Raw genomic sequence first — 20,377 nt, forward strand, 5'->3', positions numbered from 1 at the left:
TTATAATTTTGGCAATTTTGAATTAAAATTTTAATGCAAGGATATTTTTGGTATTTTACAACTTTCCTCCCTCCTCTCTTCTCTCTCCGGCCACCGTCCTCCGGTGATACTACAATGGTATCACAATGCATTATATATGTGCTTGGGTATCACATTGATGTCGTTTGTGTGGTCGATCGAAGATGTAACACATTGGTATCACTATGCATCTTATATATGATTAGGTATCACAATGTATCTTTTGTTTAATAGAGAAAGAAAGAGATATTGTTTCAAATGCAACCCATCGTATTTGTACAACCGATGCAACCTAATAAATTGAAATATTTGTGGAAATGATGAAAGTTCATTTATTATGATTTGAATATTTATGGAAGATGAATAAAGTTCATTAATTATGATTAATACTTTATATTAGAAAATAATCAAAACTTATATGAAATCATATATTCATCAAATTAAATGGACGGTTGAGATTAAGTTGTATTCATTGTACAAATGTAAAGGGTTATATAATAACCAACCTCTCTATATATATAGATAGGCTTGGCTAATTACCCTAAATGCACCCCTTCTTGTACACGTCAACATCAAAACTCATTTTTACATTTCTAATGCGGTGCAAATAACAATCCCTTTCCCAATTACCATAACCGAATGCTGATTTAAATCATATGTTGGTTGATTTTCCATTAAATCCTTCACGCTTGATGCTGTCTCAGTTGATTAGTTAGACTGTGTAGGTTATGACTTTTTTTACCTGCATAAAGCTCCTATAAGGTTATTGATTAAGCCACTTTCGATATCATTAAGTATTACCAAACAGTGATGTATAACTGATTGAATAAGTTGTAAGTCTCGTTAAGCTTTTAACATATATTCCCGAAGTCAAGAATGACAGAGAAACAACGAAAAACACAATAATATGAATTGAAACTAGAAATCATCACCGAGCAATTAAAACTGAAATATTTCAAGAAAAACATTTGTAAAACTAAATATTTCAAGAAAAACAGAGGCCTATTTATATACCATCTTCTCTCATGGAATCAAAATTAACCATTCTTACCATGATACCATCCCTACGCTATCATCATATCATATCATATCATCATCATATCATATCATATCTCAGGCTGTTTTTTACCCTTATACCCATCATCTCCCCTCGAGTCTTTATATCTCTTACCAGATTTTGCTTCATTTCATCTGTCACTCCAGTCCTCGCTTCTTTCCACCATCATGCCATACCTATAAAATCCGTCTTGTTATCGTCAATATGCAAACCTTGAGTTGGGATTTCACAATGTTCAAACACTTTGACTGAAATCCACATGAATCATCCGACCATCTACTAAAGCATTAAATATCTGTCATGAAAGATTGTAGACAAGATTAGAAATCTGATCACAAAAAGAAAAGAATTGTAAATACTACATTACACTGTTTCAGCAATAATGGGCAAATGCAACTTCAAATCTAAAATGCAGAAACCTCTCCATGTCTGTCATGCTAATTTGTTGTTAAAACAGAAAATCTCATGTGAGAAGGCCAAAACCACCAGTGATCATATCTTGGGTGGGTGGTCAGCAGAACCCCATTATCTGTAAGTCCACAGCTATCGATTAATGGTGGTTGTGTGGGGTGACATCATTTCATGAAAGAGCAAAACACAAGTTGTAGATTCTCACTCCAATGTAGAGTGAGAACATTTGCCATGGTAGACGCCTCGAGTAAAATGACATGGACCATATGACCCTACTTATTTGTTCAAGACCGTCTTATGGGGTTCACTTATTTAGAGTCTTCCTTTGACAATGACATCTTTTTGAGTCTAAATGTCACAACAACTAAGCAAAGACTTTGCTCCATTTTACACGATATTGACAAACAAACTTGCTATGCATCACAAACGACACGCAAGACCACAAAAGTGAAGTCAGAACAAAAACCATATGTACTAAATAACTTTTAATTTGTTATAGAAGTAGAAATTTCCTTAAAACCATAAGACATGCAATAAAAAGGATGCAAACAAGAAATAGAAAAGCGTGAGCACCTTGAAATATACTTGCTCACAAAAGTCTTGTCATCAGACCCTGGAATATAAATGACAATATCAGGTTACACCACCATACATATTGATCACAAGCACACAAACACAAAATAAGAAGAAAAAACAATTTAAGAGATCAATTAGGATACAAGTACACATGTTCTTTAAACACCAACTGCAAAAGAAACCCTGCTTGAGTGGAAGGTATCATTTTTAAATCTTTGCTTTGAACTTCTAATCTTATTGTTCAATCTAACATGACTGACATCTCTATGAGCTTAAGCTCTTAGTTGGGTTGGTAACTTAATATGATATTAGAGCTCAGGTTTAGCAAGGTTAAGGTCTCAAAGTTTTCCACTCCCCCCTCCCTTAAGTTATCAATGCGGTATGCACTCTATTTTTGTGTTCATAGTGATGCACCTCAATATGACTAGACGTAAATAACAATGTTGTAGCTAGATAATAATTGGACACACCATCAAACAGCTTAAGCTTGTTGCCAACAAATTGTACGCAACATGCACTCCATGTGTATTTTTGATTAACATCCATAACTAAGGGTCTGTTTGTTAGCAGCTTAATGAGCTTAATGAGACTCACTGCTTATTCGTTCAGCTATACATGACTGTTTGGTGGTGGCTTAATGATAAAGAAAGTGGCTTATTCAGTAAGCTATTAAGGGGGAGCTATATGCAGAAGCCAAGTTTTTTCAAAACCTGTCCCTCCCAATTAAAGTACACACTTCTATCTACGAAAAAACTCTTTCAAACAAAACCTTCACAATCCACACAGATAGCTTTACCAAAAAGAGCTTGATGGTAAACCAACCAAACAGCCCCTAAGGCAACCTAAGTTAGCATGGATGTAATTCTGAAGTAGAACCAAATCTTCAAGCCTATTATCCTCAAGTATGTCACATTGTTACTGTCTTGGTGAATGGCGCCATGGTTGGCCTTCCACCATATTCTTCTCTCAATTCCTTCAACATGTCATATTGTTACTCTTGGTGAATGGCACTCTACAACACTCTTCTCAAAGTCCTTCAATTAGTCTCCGAAGGGGATTAGGTTGAGGATGATATAACACATCACATACAAACAGGGTGGCTAAATTGGAGGGTTGCCATGAGGTTACTATGTGACAAGGTCCCGAAAGAACTGAATTGCAAATTTTACTAGGTACTCATCAGACCAGCTATCTTGTATGGGTCGGAATGTTGGAAGACAAGACCCATGATTGGAAGTTGGAGGTTGCAAACATGAGGATGCTTAGATGGGTCTGTGGAGGGGACCATGTTTGACAGGATTCCCAACAAGGTCTATGGTGGCGGTTTGCGTCATGTTTGTAGGAGACACAGGAGGGCTCCGGTGAGGAGGGTAGAATACGTGAGGAGGAGGGAGTGAAGGGGAGGGGAGGGGCAGGCTGAGGAGGACTTGGGATGAGTAGTTGAGGTTAAACATAACGGTTTTAGCTATTTCTGAGAAAATTACCTCTGATAGAGGCCTTGTAGACGAAGATTAGTGTAGCAGACTAGAAGTGGGGTCTGTGTAGCTTGCATAGACTGGTGGCACGGATCTGTAAGGGTAGAGATTAGGGGTAGGATTAGTAAAATCGACGTTAAACCCCCTGAATCCTAGGTTAGACCAGGGGTTGGTAGTCCTCCCTACCTTGTTTTTCTGTGTACCTGCTTTTGTTTGTATGTCTTGTTTATTTGTCTATTTGATATTTGATTGCTTACTTCCAACTCGTTTTTCAAATGTTAGCACTGCCTTTCTTGTTAGCAAGTTATTCTTTTTTGAAATTTCTTACTTTCTTTCCACACTATGCACAAGTTGGGGGTCTTCACAGAAACAGTGGCCTTACTCTTGTGGGCAGAGATCGAGCTTGTGTACATCTCAGCTCCCTTTTCAAGAACCCACCTTCAGTGGGACGTACTGGGCTTGTTTGGGTGGATTTGTAAACACACCTCCATCAAGTCCTTCTCATCGAAAATATCATAAACTAAATCCCAACTACTCTCGGCAATTCTATTTAACAACTGAGCATATAACTGCTATTTTTCTCTTTTACAATCCAATGTTCTAAAAAAAGCTTGGCAATGAATCAACCGCATAGTACATAATCGGTTAAACATATTGAGTCTTAACATATAAAATGTGGACTACAGAGTTGATGCAAGCCTGTCTTTTAATTTTATTCCTATAGTTAACAGTAAAAAACATGTATAACAACATGCATTATGTAACAAAATAATAAAACACGTGAAACCAAATAAGTATCCATTATTAGCTGACAATGGTTAAGATTTTCATTACCAAAATAGATACCTTGATCCAAACGTATCCATCACCAAAAAGGCACTAACCATGGCCATGATTTTAAGGCTCGGTTGAGATGTGAGCCTCGAGGCATGCCTCAAGGCAAGGCAGTGAGAAAACGACTCTAAAGCAGCGCCTCTGTTAGGCTGGTTGGGCCGTACGCCTCGGACCGCTAAACAGGAGGTTCATAAGAAAACATGACCTTGATAAAATCTACCAACCGAATCGGTCATGTTCTACGAGTTTTTGGACCTTTCACTGCTCAAGGATCTCTTCCAGTAGTTTTGTGCACTGCACATATTAACCATCAATAAAACTGCATTGTGAGTTTAACTTCTCTGATTTCCATCCCTGCAAGTGAGTGGATCCACTTTTTAGCAAAATGTTTATCAGCTTTTAATTTGTTTCCTTTCTAAAGATAGTTGGTGTATTCCCATCTATAACACTTAGGTGCAACACGATATTTGCCCAAATCGAAAGTTCATTTTCCTCTTTACAATATGCATTATTAAGTAATTTACTATATGCAAGTTCTTATCTAGTACACCAGTTTACCTGTCTGCAGTAAAATCCTTCTGAACCGTCTGAATAGACGACCATTGTAATATTTAACCCTGCATCAACCATGACAAAGATGTTGAGTTACTATTTAATCTATGTATTGTAACAACTAATACAGCTGAAAATTTACTATAATAACTTGGTTTTCATCGGCATCAAGCATGATCTAAATTTGGTAGTCCTTCCAATGGAAGATTTGTTAATTTTACTACCTAGCATACATTATTTTATATTCTCATGGCAAACCATAGGAGCCGCAACCAATAACTGCAAATTAAGGCTATGTTATTCTTCGCAAAGCAATATAATTGCACTTGGCTAATTAGTCAAAGGTGGGTATTGTGCATTCAGAAAGGAAAGTTGGTTGTAAAAAGGCAAACAATATACATGTCAAATTCTCGGAGCTTGCAGACTCGCCAGAGGGCCGCATGTCTGTCAGTATGATTTTGACGTCGGTGCCGAAAATATCTTCGTATATTGCTTTGTAAATATCTTTGTAATGAAAACCTTCGTAAATTGCTTTGTAAGTTCTTAGTAATATTAACCCTGCAGAAAAAGACAAATTGGTCAGTCTCTCTAGTCTCTATGACTCCACCCTTCAAATATTTGCAAAACCTTCTCCTTTTGGCTAGCCCCTTTTTAACGTTGATGCTTCATTACTGTACAATATGCATCAACAGTTGGAAATTTTGCATGAGAGGTGTAACTCCACATCTACGGCCACCTCCCTGAGCAATTTATCAGTCTCTCAAATGTAGTGAGCAATTTACTGGTCTCTCTCCCTCACCTCTTTTTCAAAATATAGAGGTATATTTGTTTTTAGAAGAACTTGATTGGAAGTACAAAAGGGCCTTTGGCCTAGCGGTAACTGGGTTATACCTCTCAAGAGGTCACGAGTTCAAACCTCACCAAAGGTGAGGTGGCTGCGTGAGTTCATTTGCCGTGTATAAATATTATTTACTTCAAAAAGACAAGATTGGAAGTAATGTTGAAAGATCGCAACAAATATCTACACAAACAGATCCCAGTTCGGGCAAAGTTGTTTACAGTCAGAATATGCGGAAAAGATCACAAAATTTTCAAACTTGATACGAATGTTGTGTGTAGCTCCACCTAGACCAAGTACAGTCAGATCTATTATTCTTGACAAAGAGGCAATGAGAGAGGAAAGAATTGATGAAAAATGGGAAATGAGAGGAAGGGAAAGTAAATAAATTACAAAAGGAGGGGTATTTTGGTAGTTCGTGGAAGACAAACATATTTTTGGGAGAGTGCAACATTGGAGTGAAGAGTGTAACATTGGAGCATAGAAACTGAAATCTCCCAATAATGATCACCTAGTAATATGTTTCAGTTGGCACATTTGTTTGTAAACCGTTGTGATTCAAAGGGCAGCCTTAAAATCCTTAGAAAAAGTTAAGAAAGAAAGAAGGTGAAAACTCTATAATCTTTACCTCTCTATATGGCAACCCTGCGACTATAACATTTTTATCTACATACACCACCCCTCGTCCCTCTATATTATACCCCAACATTTGACCTCCATTTTATGTTACTTGTGTGTCATCAACAAACTGGTATAAAGAACACTGACCATCAGCCAACATATACTTCTTATAAATCATATATGATCACTCCGTTGAGAAAGTCTAACAGATGCAACACGTATTACATCCACAAGTTCTTCATGAAGTTCAAGAAGATCTCCAGAATTACGGAGACGATGATAGTGGGGGGCTATAAATTTGGCTGCCAAATCCACCAAATCCCACTGGAAGCAAACAGCAGCAATTTGGATTATCTTGATTGCCATGTTAACCGAATCCAGGCAAGCTGCAATTACTCTTGAGCATTCCTTGTGAAGGTCTTCGAGAAGCCAACTATCTGACAGGCAGTAAAGCTCCACATATGGAATCACTTCATCAAATTTCTCTTTTTCGTTTAAATTATGCCATAAACAACCATATTTGGGCTTTGGCAGTAGCTTGCCAGAGTAAAACCAGTTAACTAGTCTAACCAATGCTTCCCAACCAAGATCAACCTTTATACTCTCCGACTGGCTGTAAAAAGAATCACATATCAGAATGAGTAAACATTCTAGTAGATTTAACTTCACAAAGGATTTTTTTTTCATATCATATATAACCATGAATGTAAGAGATCTCTAAGTACCTTTCCTGCATCCCAGAACAAAGTAAAGCACGCATGTGGTCACAACTTGCACACAAAATAACCTTGTGAGCATGTAAGTGTGGTTGTAATAGAGAGCATGCTTCACACATCCAGTCCTCAAATTTATCACCCTTTGCTTCAAGGATGATGTCCCTGCAATAGGGAACAAATTGTGTTAGACTCTAATATATGATTATGACGAGCAAGTGCAAAAGATTGGGTCACTTTGCCTCTAGAACCCTGTCAATCTATCATCTGGGAGCACCACATACAAAAGCAGTCAAGTAGCCTTGACAAACAAATGTCTTTATTCTAGTTAAGCACATATCATCTAATGCACAGGTTGTAAGCCAGTGGGAGCTCTCAAACTGATCTTAAAATTTTCAGCATAACAAGATGTTTAAGCCTTACTATCCATGCAAAACCAAAGTTCAGTCAGATTGCATGGAGGAGGAGAAAGGGGATGACATCAGGGGTCCCCACTTGAATACTCCAACTGTTCCACCATAAGATTCAACTTTATGTATTATTATTTTGTTCCAAGTAAATCTCTTAACTGAAGTTACATGGAACAAAATCTGATTCTACCACTACTATTTACATGATTCATGGCTATTTGTAGAATTTGGGAAGCTGACAAAAATTGTGGAACAGGTGGAATACATAATATACATTATAAACCAGAAATGGATCTAATTAAGTTGAGAGGAAGAGATCCCTACGAGAAATGGAAACCATTTGGTCCAAGAGCAGAGGTAAGGTCAAAGCTTGGAACAGGTGTTCTCCATTTGGGACGATTTCTGCAAAGCATTTGCAATAGGGGCTGCAAATTACAATGCTTAGCCAATGTTCTCAATCTCTTCACAAGATCTTCTCCTGCCCTCAAATGTCCTGAGTATACATATTCCAACAACTTCAGTAACGCTTGGTGATTGACATGGGCAGAGAGCCGAACTTCTCTTCCTCCAAAATGACCGGTAGAAGTTTTCGCTTCCAATGGTAATTCCCTACTAGGCAAGAGAGATGGACAACGAACTCTTACAATGACACCATGAGCATTAACATGCTCCTGGTTAGCAAGAATCAGCGTCAAATTTGTATGTTCATCTTCACTGAAAACGTTGCCAATCATATTGCCAAGTTTTGATGGAAAGCCATAAAATCCAAAATAGCTAAGAAGATAAGAGCCATACCATCTTGGTCCAGAAGCACAGGAGTTGATGCAGATCTCCTGCACTTTAGTTATTATTTGAGCCTCGGTGAACTCAAACTGCTTCACAAACCAGTCAACGTGACCTTTCATTGAACCAAGATGGTGTACCAATTCAGCCAGCCCCAACAAACCGAAAAGCAAAAACATTTCTTCGCCTTGCCAATCTTCTTCGCACTCATAGCAACACATCTTCATGTTATGGTCACAAAAATGAAGTGACGTATTCATCCTTTCTGTATGGACGTGATTTCTTGACAAGTTTTGTACGAAAGAGAACAATATCTTTATCCCTTGATTTTTCAAAACATACCTACGATATTGAGGTAGACCCGAATAACATGCCAGACTTATCAGGTTTATCACTTGAAGATTATTAGACACTGGATAGTAGATACCCGATGATGTAGCATTGAGGGTATTCAATATGTACTTGATATCCTCCTTGGCGTTTAGCTTCAACAGTCCAGATAGTACGGATTTGGCCTCGGATGCAATGTACTTGGAAGGGGAATAAATCATCAACAGAACGGCTCTAGATACTGGTTCATTTACAGCATTTTGGCAACTCTGACGGGTCGAACGAAATGAATCCACAAAGCCTAAACTGTCGAAAAGCATAAGAAAACAAACCTAAAATATCAGGACCATGCAGCAAAGCTGGAGTCTCAAATTAACAACCATATCTTAATGGGGTTGTTATAAATAGGCTTGTTTTTGAAAAATCAATAATATATATATATATCTCAAGATGACCAAGAACATTACCACGCACATGTGATGAGGAAGTTAAGGTGACGTTCACTCTTAAGCATCTGAACATTGAAATCTTCTGCACAATTTGCCGCAAGCCCTCCAAGAATATCCCACACATGAGGCTTGAGTACAGGTAGAAAGTTAGCACTTAAACAATCTCGTGCTATGGCTTCCAGTTCCTCTGATGACAAAAACTGATGGGACAGTAGTTTGATGTGGAAATCATCTATGAATAACTTAAGGAGAACACTTTCGATTCCTAGTTTCCAAAAGTAACTGTGATGCTTCCCTGGCCAACAAATGATCTTGGACACACAACATGCACCCTTAATCAAGGACATCTGGTCTTTCGAAAGCTTCCCTGAATGCAAGCTCCAGTTGCTCAATCCATGTATGATGGCTTTGACTAATGGCTCACAATATGATTCAATCATTTTTAATCGCCCTTCTTCATTTGCCTGAAGCAATTGAGTGATACACAACAGTTTATACATGTAATGACTAAATATAACACAAAATCAGGACTATATTAAAAGATAGAAGATGACTAATACCGCAAAACATTCAGCCAGTGTAAATCCAGCCAGCTGTAGGAAATTAGGGTTCAAGCTATCCATGCTTTCCACCATCAGTCTTAAAGGGGGTTTTCCACTATCTAAAAGCTTCTTAGCTCCATTACTACATAAAGCTGGTACCCGAAATTAGGGAGTCTTCAGAAAGCAAGTCTAAAAAATCAAACACTTAACAAAAACTTTGAATACCTATGGTTGAATACAACTGTAGAACTGCAGCCCTCACAGAGAGAATAGGCTCAAGGCTGAGAGAACCTAATACTTCCAGCAACCCATCGTCATTCCAAACACAAAATCTAGAGGAAGGCCAGCGCCACAGTATTTTACTCAAAAGAGAGATTGTCTCCAAGAAGAACTCAGCTGGCTTGCTCCCACCACACCGTATATGGTGGATGATATTATCAATTGTCTCTGTTTCCTCCAAGACTTTCCATACTTCTCTGTCTCTCTTAGAACTTAAATATGACAGGATCAAATTCAAAGCAGTGGAGCATGAAATAACCACTGGTACATGACAGGAAGACAAAGAAGATGATACAGGATGGACCACATCCAATACACAAGATTCAATAATTGAATTAGGTATAACATTGACCATTTTCACAAACACCTTTGAAGCCAACTTCATCACTGCTTCATTTTTCTGAAGAAGTGTAGTTCCCAATGCAGGAACAATATCAGCAACTGATTCCTGATATTTTGAACAAAAGACCAAACAAAAACATGTAAGCATTAGAATATAAACTTGCTGACCTGGTTCAGATATCGAATTCCTGCATCTAATTGTTGAAATCATGGTCATAACAACTAGTGCGGTAGGCGATGGCAAATGGTAATTATTAACATCAATACCAATAAGTATATTTTCTGTTGAAGTACCTAAGAAATGGATGGATAGTCCTTAACCTAGATTGATAATGATCTGTAAGTACCTTTATCAAAGGGTGTTGTGATGTGTCACTGGATATACAATCGAGAAAAGCATCAATGGAGCGAACAACATGCCTCTGTGTCTCAACATCCGTACAACACCATCTCCGTCCTCCCTCATCATTTCTGTGATTCATTACAAGCACAAGAATTAGTAGTTCCAGCATTTCATCTTGTAAGAGAATGGCATGGCAAGTCAGCAACCACAAATTGATCCAGGTAAATGGAATGCTAATGCAAACTTCTGTTACATCAGCATCACAACAATCAGAACTGTTTTACATGAGACCGACAGCTTTTTGAGAGTTTTTCAGAATCCATCATGTAGAGTTTTCAAGAAGATGTTTTGAGTTGGGATTGAAGCACATATAAAAGAAACTCCAGAAAAGCACTGCATATGTGGCCCTTTTCCCATTACGAACAGAATAAAACAATCACAAGTCCGATCGTTCTTCTCTAAAATCCCTAAAGTTTCCCACTTGGCAAATTTCAAAACCTCTTCAAAATGATTGACATAAGATGACGAAACACGATTTGACCAACATAACGAAAAACATGTTGAATCCTCAGTTAAGAAGAGAAATTGATCATTTTTACACATGGGTTTGGTAAAAAAAATGGAACTAAAAGAGGGAAGAACAAGTCAAGAAACCTGAGACCGAGGCCCAAAGCATTATAAAGACGGCTATGGAGGGTGAAGAATCGGCCGTTCAAACCTCGATTGTTCTCTGCAAGCTGCTTTGTTGAAGATGATCGCATTTTATCCTTCCGATTGCTTCTGGTTTGCGATTCAAGCTAGTCGCCTCAAATTTCTATCTTTTTTTTCTATGGTTTTGGATGTTTTCACCCTTTTTGCTTCAATTGGAACAATAAAACCCAATTTGTTAAAATACTGTTTTTAAATAAATCATATTTTTTATTTTATAAATATATATATTATTGTAGGCCCAAGATCCAGCAAATCCCCTTGGCCCATAAAAACAAATAATAAAGCCCATTCATCTAAACCCCTTTGGCACCCATCCGTGCTTAACCCCTTCGACGACGACGACCAGCGGCCGCCGATCGCCGACCATCCCTTTTCTTTGCAGCTCCGCTTCTGCGTTCCGCCTTATTCCAGTCTTCCTATAGGTATGTTCTTGTTTTTCTCTTTTTATTCCGTGGGTTTTGACGCCATTATTTAATATTTATCCGTTTATTATGTATTTCTAAAACCCTGCATATTCGCCGTCGGAGAGCAGAGCACATCTTTCATGCCCTCCGTTCAATTTCGCAAAGTCCGTATCCCTCTTCATATAATACTCAACCTCGAATACGAGCTAAATTAGTTAAAACCAAAGTCACCTAATTTCGTTACTCACTCACTCCCCTACAGAGGTCCTGGAGTTTTTTTTCATCGTGAGATTTAACAAAGATAATAAGTAATACTATTTGATTAGTTCTTGACATAATGCTATGATATATTTTGTTAACTGATGTCATCATCGTGCCTGTGGATAGTAAGCCTATTTTCTCTACATGTGTAAAGAACACTTCACTTGATATGCAACAAAAGGTTAAGTTCCATACAAATTTGTTCTTCTTTTTCCCTCTGAAGTTCCATTCTTTTTTCGTTCCTTTCATGAGTTATTTCTCCGTAGAGACTTTTTGATAATTGAACTTATTTCATGGCCATGTAATGTGTTGCACCTCTTGATTTTTCAACTGTAATTCTTTTAGTCTGGCAGCAGATTTCATTCAATTACTGAATTTTGTAGGGTCTGGAGTAGTCTTTAGATCTTTAGAACTTAGCATCATCACCATGGAAAAACATCCTTATCTCCTACAAGAAAATTGCAATTCTTCTTTAGTTTCCTGAATGTTGTCTGTGAATATGCTATCTTCTTCGACATGCAAATCAACAATCTTGTTTCTTTTTTTCCCCTTACTCCCACTACGACGACATAACTAATGAGGATTTTGACACAGGCATGTGTTGTTGAACCATGTGTTTTGGTTTATCCCGCATGTTTTGTTTTTCTAAGCCTAAAATTTCTTAGCCACCCTTCCCAATATTAGTGCTGAATTCTTGAAAACCTAGTCATAACTCATAATGTTATAGGCTAGTTGGCTGAAAAAGCAATCTGCTTTGGTGCTGGGACAAAATTGACAGGATGAAAATTTTGCCGGTTGCCTTTGCTTGGTTGTAGCATGCAATACATAATGCACACATGGCATTGATGTGTTTTGTTTACAAAACTTGCTGACATGACACAAACATGTGGCACTTATGCTTATTTTAATTGGAAATAAGTTTATTCCTTTTTTTATAACAATTTTAAAAGATACAGTGTACAAACAATAATGCAAAATGCATTTGAATTAAGACTGCCACCAGCATCGCCAACCATAAATGCCTAAACTTCCACACCAATTAATGGTCGAACTCAAGAAACTACAACTTGCGGTTCATTTTAAGAAAATTCTGCAATTGCAATGGAGCTCTGGTAAAGCTGCTGAAAGATCATCTATGGATACAAGAAAATATCGTTGATAGATTGACTCAGAACGGAATAATTCAATTGATTCCTAGTTGGATTCAACCAGTTATGAGGTCATTTATCCTAAAATAGTATGCTTTGAAGCTACAATGATTTTTATATTAATTAGTATGGTGACTAAATAAGAAATTTGGGTGACAAATGTTAACATTCTATTAAAATTAACTCTAATATTATAGACTTCTCTATCATTACAGGCACGCAACTTCTCCATTCATAAACATTGTACAGGTTATATAGATTTCTTGAAGGGTTTAGTTTGGCCGCAAGAGAGAGAGAGATGATAAGGGGAGGAAAGAGTTTTGTGTCTTCACCACCTGCATTCTCAAATGATGCAAAGAAACTTCTGGTTTGCACTGGAGACACCGTTTCCATTTTCAGCACTGCCACTGGTTTACAGGTTGGCTCATTGCCATTTCTTTTTCAAAGTTTTGCACTATATTTCATAGCATTTATTTTTCTAACTAAGAACTTGCAACAAGAAATCATTTTCTATTGACATTACTTGAGGATATTTATCACAGATATCAGAATTGGAAGGTCACACAGCACTAGTGACATCTGTAATAGTTGTACCAGCACCCACGCCTGCAAGCAGGATTTTATGTTATTGCTGGACCACTTCGCTTGATGGTACTATCAAGTACTGGGATTTTTCTGTACCCGAGTTGATGAAGACTATTAATATTCAGCTTCCAATCTATTCGATGGTAATTTTGTTGCCCCGTTTGTGTTTATTGTATTTGTAATTGGTCAAATAGTACCCTAGTTGTCTGTCAATACTGTGTGTTATTTTTTTAAGCTAACATTCATAATAAATCAAGATCTGTAATGGTCAATCTCCTTGCTGAGCTTGATAGTAGCTTATTTTTACAAGAGTGATACATGGACTCTTACCAAATATAAGAACTTTAATGCTGTTGTATCTTCAGTAGTACTTTAACGCTGTTCCGTTTGGTTAAAAAGAAACCCTGGGGATTGATCATAAGGAGAGCGATACTGCTTTTTGGCTGAGCTTATCTTTAGACTGCTAATATTTTATAGCTTGCAAGTGTTAATCATATAATGAAATCCGCAACTTGTTTAACTGTGTCTTTCAGGTGATTCCGTCATTACTATCTCAGAGGTCGGAGAATGATGTAAAGTCACCTGATATCTATGCTTATGTCTCTGTGGAAGATACCAAAAACGAACAGAATAAGCAAAGAAAAGAATTAAGTGGGCAGATTCTAAAGTGTAATTTGTCCAAGTCTCGCCTTGTTCGTGGAGTGATATTGACAGAGGTGGGCATCTCATTATAAATTTCATGTATATTCTCTGCAATGATGCATATTGTATTGCTTATTATGTAGCCATATCCCCTCCATCCCAGAACTACACACCCAAACAACTAATTTTGCCTTTAACATAAATGATTCTGAAGGGACTTTTACTTAAAGTAAAACATTTTAATTTGTTTTATAATTTTGTTTTTCAGGAACTGATAGAACTTGATAATGCCTTCTTTTCTTCTCTTTTTTGACCGAGTTCGTAATAACCGATTTTTTGCTATTTTTATTTTAATGTTGCTTGAAATGGATCTTGTTGAATCCCATATGATGTATGGTGATAGTATTAAATGTTCTATAAATTATGCTCCAAATCGATTTTAAAGACGCCTAGTGCTAAGATGACTCCCAAGTTTAAGTTTTTACAGGGAGCTAATATGGAATAACCATCATTTCCACATGAAAAGAATATGCTCACTCCTTACATTATAAGGTTTGAGCAAAATGGCTTCTTTGTTGGGTAGGAGGGTAAAATTTTTGCATTTATCAGAAGGCAAGCATCACAGTTTTGCCTTGTCTGTTTCATCGTAAGACACTTACTCATTCTGCTTTTTATATTTGTATTTGTTAGTCAGCCTAAATTGTATGTGTTCTTGTCATTTACGGTGTTTATGTTTGTAATTTTTACAGAGTAAAAAACCAGAGAACATAACCATCTCTTCAACTGGCAAGTACTTTGGCATTCATGAAAAGTGCCAACTTCGTATATGGGAAGTACCTGCAAAAGATCTCAAGAACATTACTCATCGGAAATTAAAACTATCACACACCAAGAACTTGTCCTGTCTTGCTTTTCATCCAACTGAGAGGATTGTAGCAGCCGGTGATGTGACAGGGAGAATTTTAATTTGGAGAGGTTTTGGTGGTAAGACATTTGCTGGTGATAACTCAGCAAATGGAAGACTATTGATGGATGAGGATGACAAACCTGGTGTTAGGGGTGATGGGGATGCTGATTCTTGCACTACGTGGCATTGGCATTCTGCAGAAGTGAAGGTCTTGTTCTTCTCTTCGGATGGAGCGTATCTGTATTCAGGTAAGGAAGAAAATTGAATTTATATGTTGGGACCCTGCCTTGTTTCTCCAAATATAAGTTTCAAATAAAATACCTTTTTGGTGCCTTTTTCTAGTCATGTATTTCTGTAGATTTTTTTATGGTTAAACTCTCATCTTGTTGCAACTCTTTTACCTGTATGTAGGTGGAAAAGAAGGAGTTCTTGTAGTATGGCAGCTAGATACAGGAAAGAAGAAATTCTTACCCAGAATAGGGACTCGACTTCTCCATTTTTTGAATTCTCCAGATCCTTCTCTTTCATCTGTAAGAAGAACCTTTTGTTGCAGTGGAACAAACTAGTAATCTTGTCTTCTGGTGTGAACTATGTCTTACTAATGTTCCTTCAGATTTCTTGTGCAGATAATCGAATTCATATTCTGAAAACGCCATCAATGGAGATTTTGAAGTCGATTTCTGGGATCAAGGTTTCGATCAATCAGATATCCATTTCCTTTCATGATAAAGAGGTTTAAATGGTTTAGAAATTCATTTCTGCCCTCTATTTTCAGCTTCCTTCTCCAGTCCCAGAGACGTTTAGAGACTTGTGTAATGATTTTGTATTTGACCATACTGCGGGATTGGTTGCTGTTCGCACAGAGAACTACTGTATCCAATTCTACAGCTTGTTTGATGATCGTGAGATATCAGAGGTACACAAGCTATTATGTTGTGTTCGTAGATGGCACCTTCTGCTTTTTAATCACTTTCTTCTTTTTATAAATATTAATGTTTTTTTCCTTGCCAGTTGCCACAAATTACTCATGCTAGTTGGAAAATTTTCTTTTGCAGGTTCAAGTCTGTGAAAGAAATCATCAACCAAGTGATGATGTCACGGTATGCCAATCTCTTTTCTCTCCCTCCACAAAATATCGGGTTATATTTTTTCTAGCAGCATATTGAATGTGAGATGAGGGCTCAATATTCTCTTCATTCCTATGTAAATTGGCTATGAAGAAGATGTTTTGGAAATCAACTTTTTGTGATTTTACTTTCTGGATACCTTCTTTTTGAAGTAAAAGAACAACCACTTACTCTCTTGGGGCAGAGGAAAGGTTTGCATACATCCTGCCCCCTAACTTTACCTCTGCATAGGATATACGGGTTATGTCTGGTTTGGTTTGATGTACATAGCCTTTCACCAATTAACAAGATGCAATTACACAACACTACTTACATCCTTTTGCTCATTTGACCTCCATATTGTTATTTACTTCAGTAAAACAAGCACCATACATAGTTGGGGTGTTATTTCTTACTGTCTTTTTCAAGAACCTATTTAAATAAAGCAACCATAGCTTTTTTTGTTTTGAAATGCAAATATTCTGCAATTTTAATCAAGCGAAAACACTATTCATTGTCGGGACAATCTTCCAATAAACATTTAAATATGTTTATTACATATTTGGTTGACTTGTACAAGAAAACATTTAAATCTTTTTGTCACTAAATGGATTCGTCTAGCTAAACTAAAAGCTCATCTTAAAATATTTAGTCTTACTTAGAGCCTTGGTGCTTACTTTATTTATGGACTGGAGATCAGGAGTTTTCTTCATTTGGTTATTGTGTTTCTCAGTATCTCCTGATATACAATATGTTAACGTATAATTTCTGAATATATACAAATTTTGACTTCATGATTGCAGATAATTTTGAATCTAGTTGCACTTTCATTTGAGGGCTCTGTGATGTGTACGGTTGAAACCAGAATGGCTGAAGAAGGGATAGGGGGTTTTATAACACTCAAGTTTTGGGAATGTGGGTCACAGAACAGTGATTTTAGCTTATCCACCGTTATATATGAGCCACACAGGTTATCTCTTGTTTATGACTGTCAGAAGTTCACATGTCTACGTTCTTCCATTGCGGAAAATCTTTTATTTCCATGCTTAATGAGCAAAAACTTGATATATTATGCAGCTGAAAGCATCTAGTTAGTATTTTTTCACCAGAAGCAACCCATAACATTTTATATACTTCTGATGGTATACAGGGAAGCCGCCGTCTCTGCAATTGCTTTCCATCCTACTCGTGGTATGGCTGTTAGTGCTTCTTATGGTGGTGACTTCAAGGTAAGATGACAAGCTGTCTTTATATATTTGAAGATGCATTTGTATAATTCTTTCAATTTTGCAGGTTTGGGTTGGCAATTGTGAAAGTCAGCAGAATGATAAATTGATTCAGAGGACTAGATGGGCATGTCATGCTGTTGGTTCATACAGGTCCGTCCTATCACGTTAAACTTTTATATCGAGGATATGCAAGAAGTTGGTGTTTAAAAATGACTGACACCCACCCTCGGCATGCATATAAATGTTAACAAATGGAATAGTTTAGTTGTCTTGTTTCTTGTACCAATTTGGTTCTCCATTGCAGGAAGAAACCTATGACAGCTGCTGCATTTTCTAGCGATGGTTCCGTATTGGCTGTTGCGGCAGAAACCGTTATCACATTATGGGATCCAGAGAAGAATGTTCTCGTGGCTGTAATCGGGTCTGCTCTTGAGGTGGGTCTTCTTGTTTGTGATGGTATCTTCAACGAATATTGGGACATGATGTTTCTTGTACCCTTGCAGCTTATAGTTAGTGTTTGAATTGCAATAGTTTCAATCCATCTATTAATCAATCTCACTCACGCGTATTCAATTTTGCCTACCAATCTCTTGCAGTCAATCGTAAATCTTTCCTTTATTGGAGAGTCCAATTTTCTTGTATCTGCATCCCATGGTTCAAGACCACAGCTTGCTGTTTGGAGTATGTCAAAGCTGTCCATATCCTGGTCATACAAGCTTCAAACAGAAGGTCAGTTTGTTGTCTCAGTTTTAAGGCATTTGTATCCTGTTCATATCTTGACATTTTTCTTACACTAGACCTCTTAATTGTGTACATGATATGCAGCTGTAGCATGTTCACAAAAAGATTCACTCTTAGCTGTTCTTGCTGTTCTTCCCGAGTCATATAAAGGTCAAGAGCACGATAAAACCACATTACATAATGCAAATGGGGTTATCTTACTATTCAATGCTGGAGATCCCATTCCTATTGCTTCATGGTTTGTGACAAAGGTAAAAAGTTGCATGACTTGCACACTCTCACTCTATTGGTTCTCCTATTATTTTCATGATGACAAGCTTAATATTAGAAAACTCGAAGGAGGTGTTCTATTTATATAGGCCCGGATTCTTCAATACGCAGGGGATATGGGAAGTGTGGGTTAGGGACTGAATGGAGACAACATTTAGGGGCTGTTGGTTGTTTTTCATTAAATCATGTATGGATGAAGTTGTTTGTGTGGATTAATCTGTCTGTATAGATTGGTAATTTTTTTGTTTGAGAGGTTTTTTTCATAGATGGAAGAAGGGTGTTATTTAATTGGAGGGACAAGTTTGGAAAAAACTTGGCTTTCTGCATAAAGCTCCCCCATAAAAGCTTACTGAATAAGCCACTTTCTATATCATTAAGCTACTACAAAACAGTCTTGTATAGCTGACCGAATAAGTTGTGAAACCCATTGAGCTCATTAAGCTGCTAACAGACAAGTCTCTAATATATTAACTTTTATGCAGGCAAAGGGAGGGGGGCTTGCATTTATTCAAAGTAGATCTTCAGGCGATAACATGGATGAAAATGATTTGCTTGCATATGTAAATGGGGATCATGAATACGCTGTTTTCAACCCACATGGCGCAGAGATGTACGAACGTAAAGTGAGGCACAAAGACAGTATTTCTGGTGAGGAAGGTACAGGTATGTTGAACCAAATTACTTGTGTTCTGCCGTCAATTAGTTTATAATAGTAGAAAGTATATATGCAAATGATGGTGTTTTGTTAATAGGTAATTTTGGGTATGCATCCATGTATGGGAAGCTACCTCTTACTGAGTTGAAGTTGAAAGCAATAGAAGCATCATCTGTAATGCCTTCAGAAAGGGCATGGGAGAGCATATTCAGCGGACCTTCACATAGTCTACCTCCTCTCACCAAACTTTGTTCTACCTTTCTGGAATCGTTCATGGAGAAGCGAAGTGTAACAATGGTAGAGTAACTGAAGCGGGCATGGAGGCGGATCGGTTGCTATTTGACGATGAAAGCCGTCTTGTTGCTACCAAGTTCTTGGAAAGGATGTCTCTGATTCTGCATCCAGAATCCAAATTTTGCAATGTGTAATTTATTTTATGGATAAAAGAATTGATTATGTATTTGAGTCGTCTACCATATTATTATATAATTAACAACCACTGCAAAGCTGGAATATTTACAACACACATTTGACATGCATAGCTTCTAAATATGTTTAAGGCCTGTTTGTCATCAGTAGTTTAATGATGGAGTTGCAGCTTACATTATTATTAATGATATAGAAAATCAAGTTTTTTTCATAACACTCTCTCTCTTAACAAACATGTTCTTTTCGTCTAAGAAAAATCCCTTCAAACAAAAATCTCTTGTATATACAACTAGATTAATCTACGTGGATAGCTTTATTCATATTGACTTCAATATCTAAATTGTTATATGATTCAGAACGATCAACTATAAATTATCTTAAATGTTTAATTAGAATAACCCACTTTGGGTTTCTTGTTGATCACAAATATAAAACTTACTGTTAAATTATCTTAATATTTGATTAGAACACAATTACCAAAATGTCTAATTAGACGTCCAAATAATATTTTTAAAAGAGGAAACTGCAATTTTCGTCCCTATGGTTTGGTGTTTATAATGATTTTACATCCCTATGGTTTTAAAACTGTTTTTGCCGTCCTATGGTTTGCATTTCATTTTGCTTTACATCCTTCATTCTTAACAGAGTTCAAAAATCTGTTAAATTGGGAGTAAATCACATGAACAAAAATCATAGTTTACTCTTTTTAAAGTAAA

General features: G+C 37.0%; 2 protein-coding genes across 13 annotated transcripts; one reads left to right on the forward strand and one right to left on the reverse strand.

The window, feature by feature from the left end:
• Positions 1-929: 929 nt before the first annotated feature.
• LOC112500399 (BTB/POZ domain-containing protein At1g04390) lies at positions 930-11,386 on the reverse strand. Of its 11 annotated transcripts, XM_025103889.1 has the most exons (14): positions 11,228-11,386; positions 10,578-10,701; positions 9,835-10,336; positions 9,628-9,761; positions 9,086-9,531; positions 7,830-8,924; positions 7,108-7,260; positions 6,390-6,995; positions 5,443-5,481; positions 5,323-5,367; positions 4,930-4,988; positions 4,384-4,725; positions 2,060-2,099; positions 952-1,370 (listed from the first exon to the last, which is right to left on the reverse strand). In XM_025103889.1, the coding sequence occupies exons 1-8, from the start codon at positions 11,332-11,334 to the stop codon at positions 6,557-6,559; spliced, it is 3,000 nt and encodes a 999-aa protein (XP_024959657.1). In that variant the 5' UTR covers positions 11,335-11,386; the 3' UTR covers positions 952-1,370; positions 2,060-2,099; positions 4,384-4,725; positions 4,930-4,988; positions 5,323-5,367; positions 5,443-5,481; positions 6,390-6,556. The 11 variants fall into 11 exon arrangements, with proteins under 11 accessions (XP_024959655.1, XP_024959657.1, XP_024959661.1 ...); XM_025103893.1 differs by having other exon boundaries at positions 5,323-6,995; positions 7,830-8,219; positions 8,301-8,924; XM_025103892.1 differs by having other exon boundaries at positions 5,323-6,509; positions 6,608-6,995.
• Positions 11,387-11,600: 214 nt separating this feature from the next.
• LOC112500662 (WD repeat-containing protein 75) lies at positions 11,601-19,871 on the forward strand. Of its 2 annotated transcripts, none has more exons than XM_025104200.1 (17): positions 11,601-11,706; positions 13,295-13,515; positions 13,640-13,825; positions 14,216-14,398; positions 15,074-15,479; positions 15,643-15,761; positions 15,845-15,922; positions 16,007-16,147; positions 16,287-16,331; positions 17,141-17,307; positions 17,488-17,566; positions 17,631-17,716; positions 17,871-18,000; positions 18,163-18,295; positions 18,392-18,558; positions 19,060-19,240; positions 19,330-19,871. In XM_025104200.1, exons 2-17 carry the CDS (start codon positions 13,396-13,398, stop codon positions 19,536-19,538), a joined length of 2,430 nt encoding a protein of 809 aa, XP_024959968.1. In that variant the 5' UTR covers positions 11,601-11,706; positions 13,295-13,395; the 3' UTR covers positions 19,539-19,871. The 2 variants fall into 2 exon arrangements, with proteins under 2 accessions (XP_024959968.1, XP_024959966.1); XM_025104198.1 differs by having other exon boundaries at positions 13,313-13,515.
• The last annotated feature ends 506 nt before the right edge of the window (positions 19,872-20,377 follow it).

Source organism: Cynara cardunculus, assembly GCF_001531365.2.
Source record: "Cynara cardunculus var. scolymus isolate 2C chromosome LG 17, CcrdV1, whole genome shotgun sequence".
Taxonomy (NCBI): domain Eukaryota; kingdom Viridiplantae; phylum Streptophyta; class Magnoliopsida; order Asterales; family Asteraceae; genus Cynara; species Cynara cardunculus.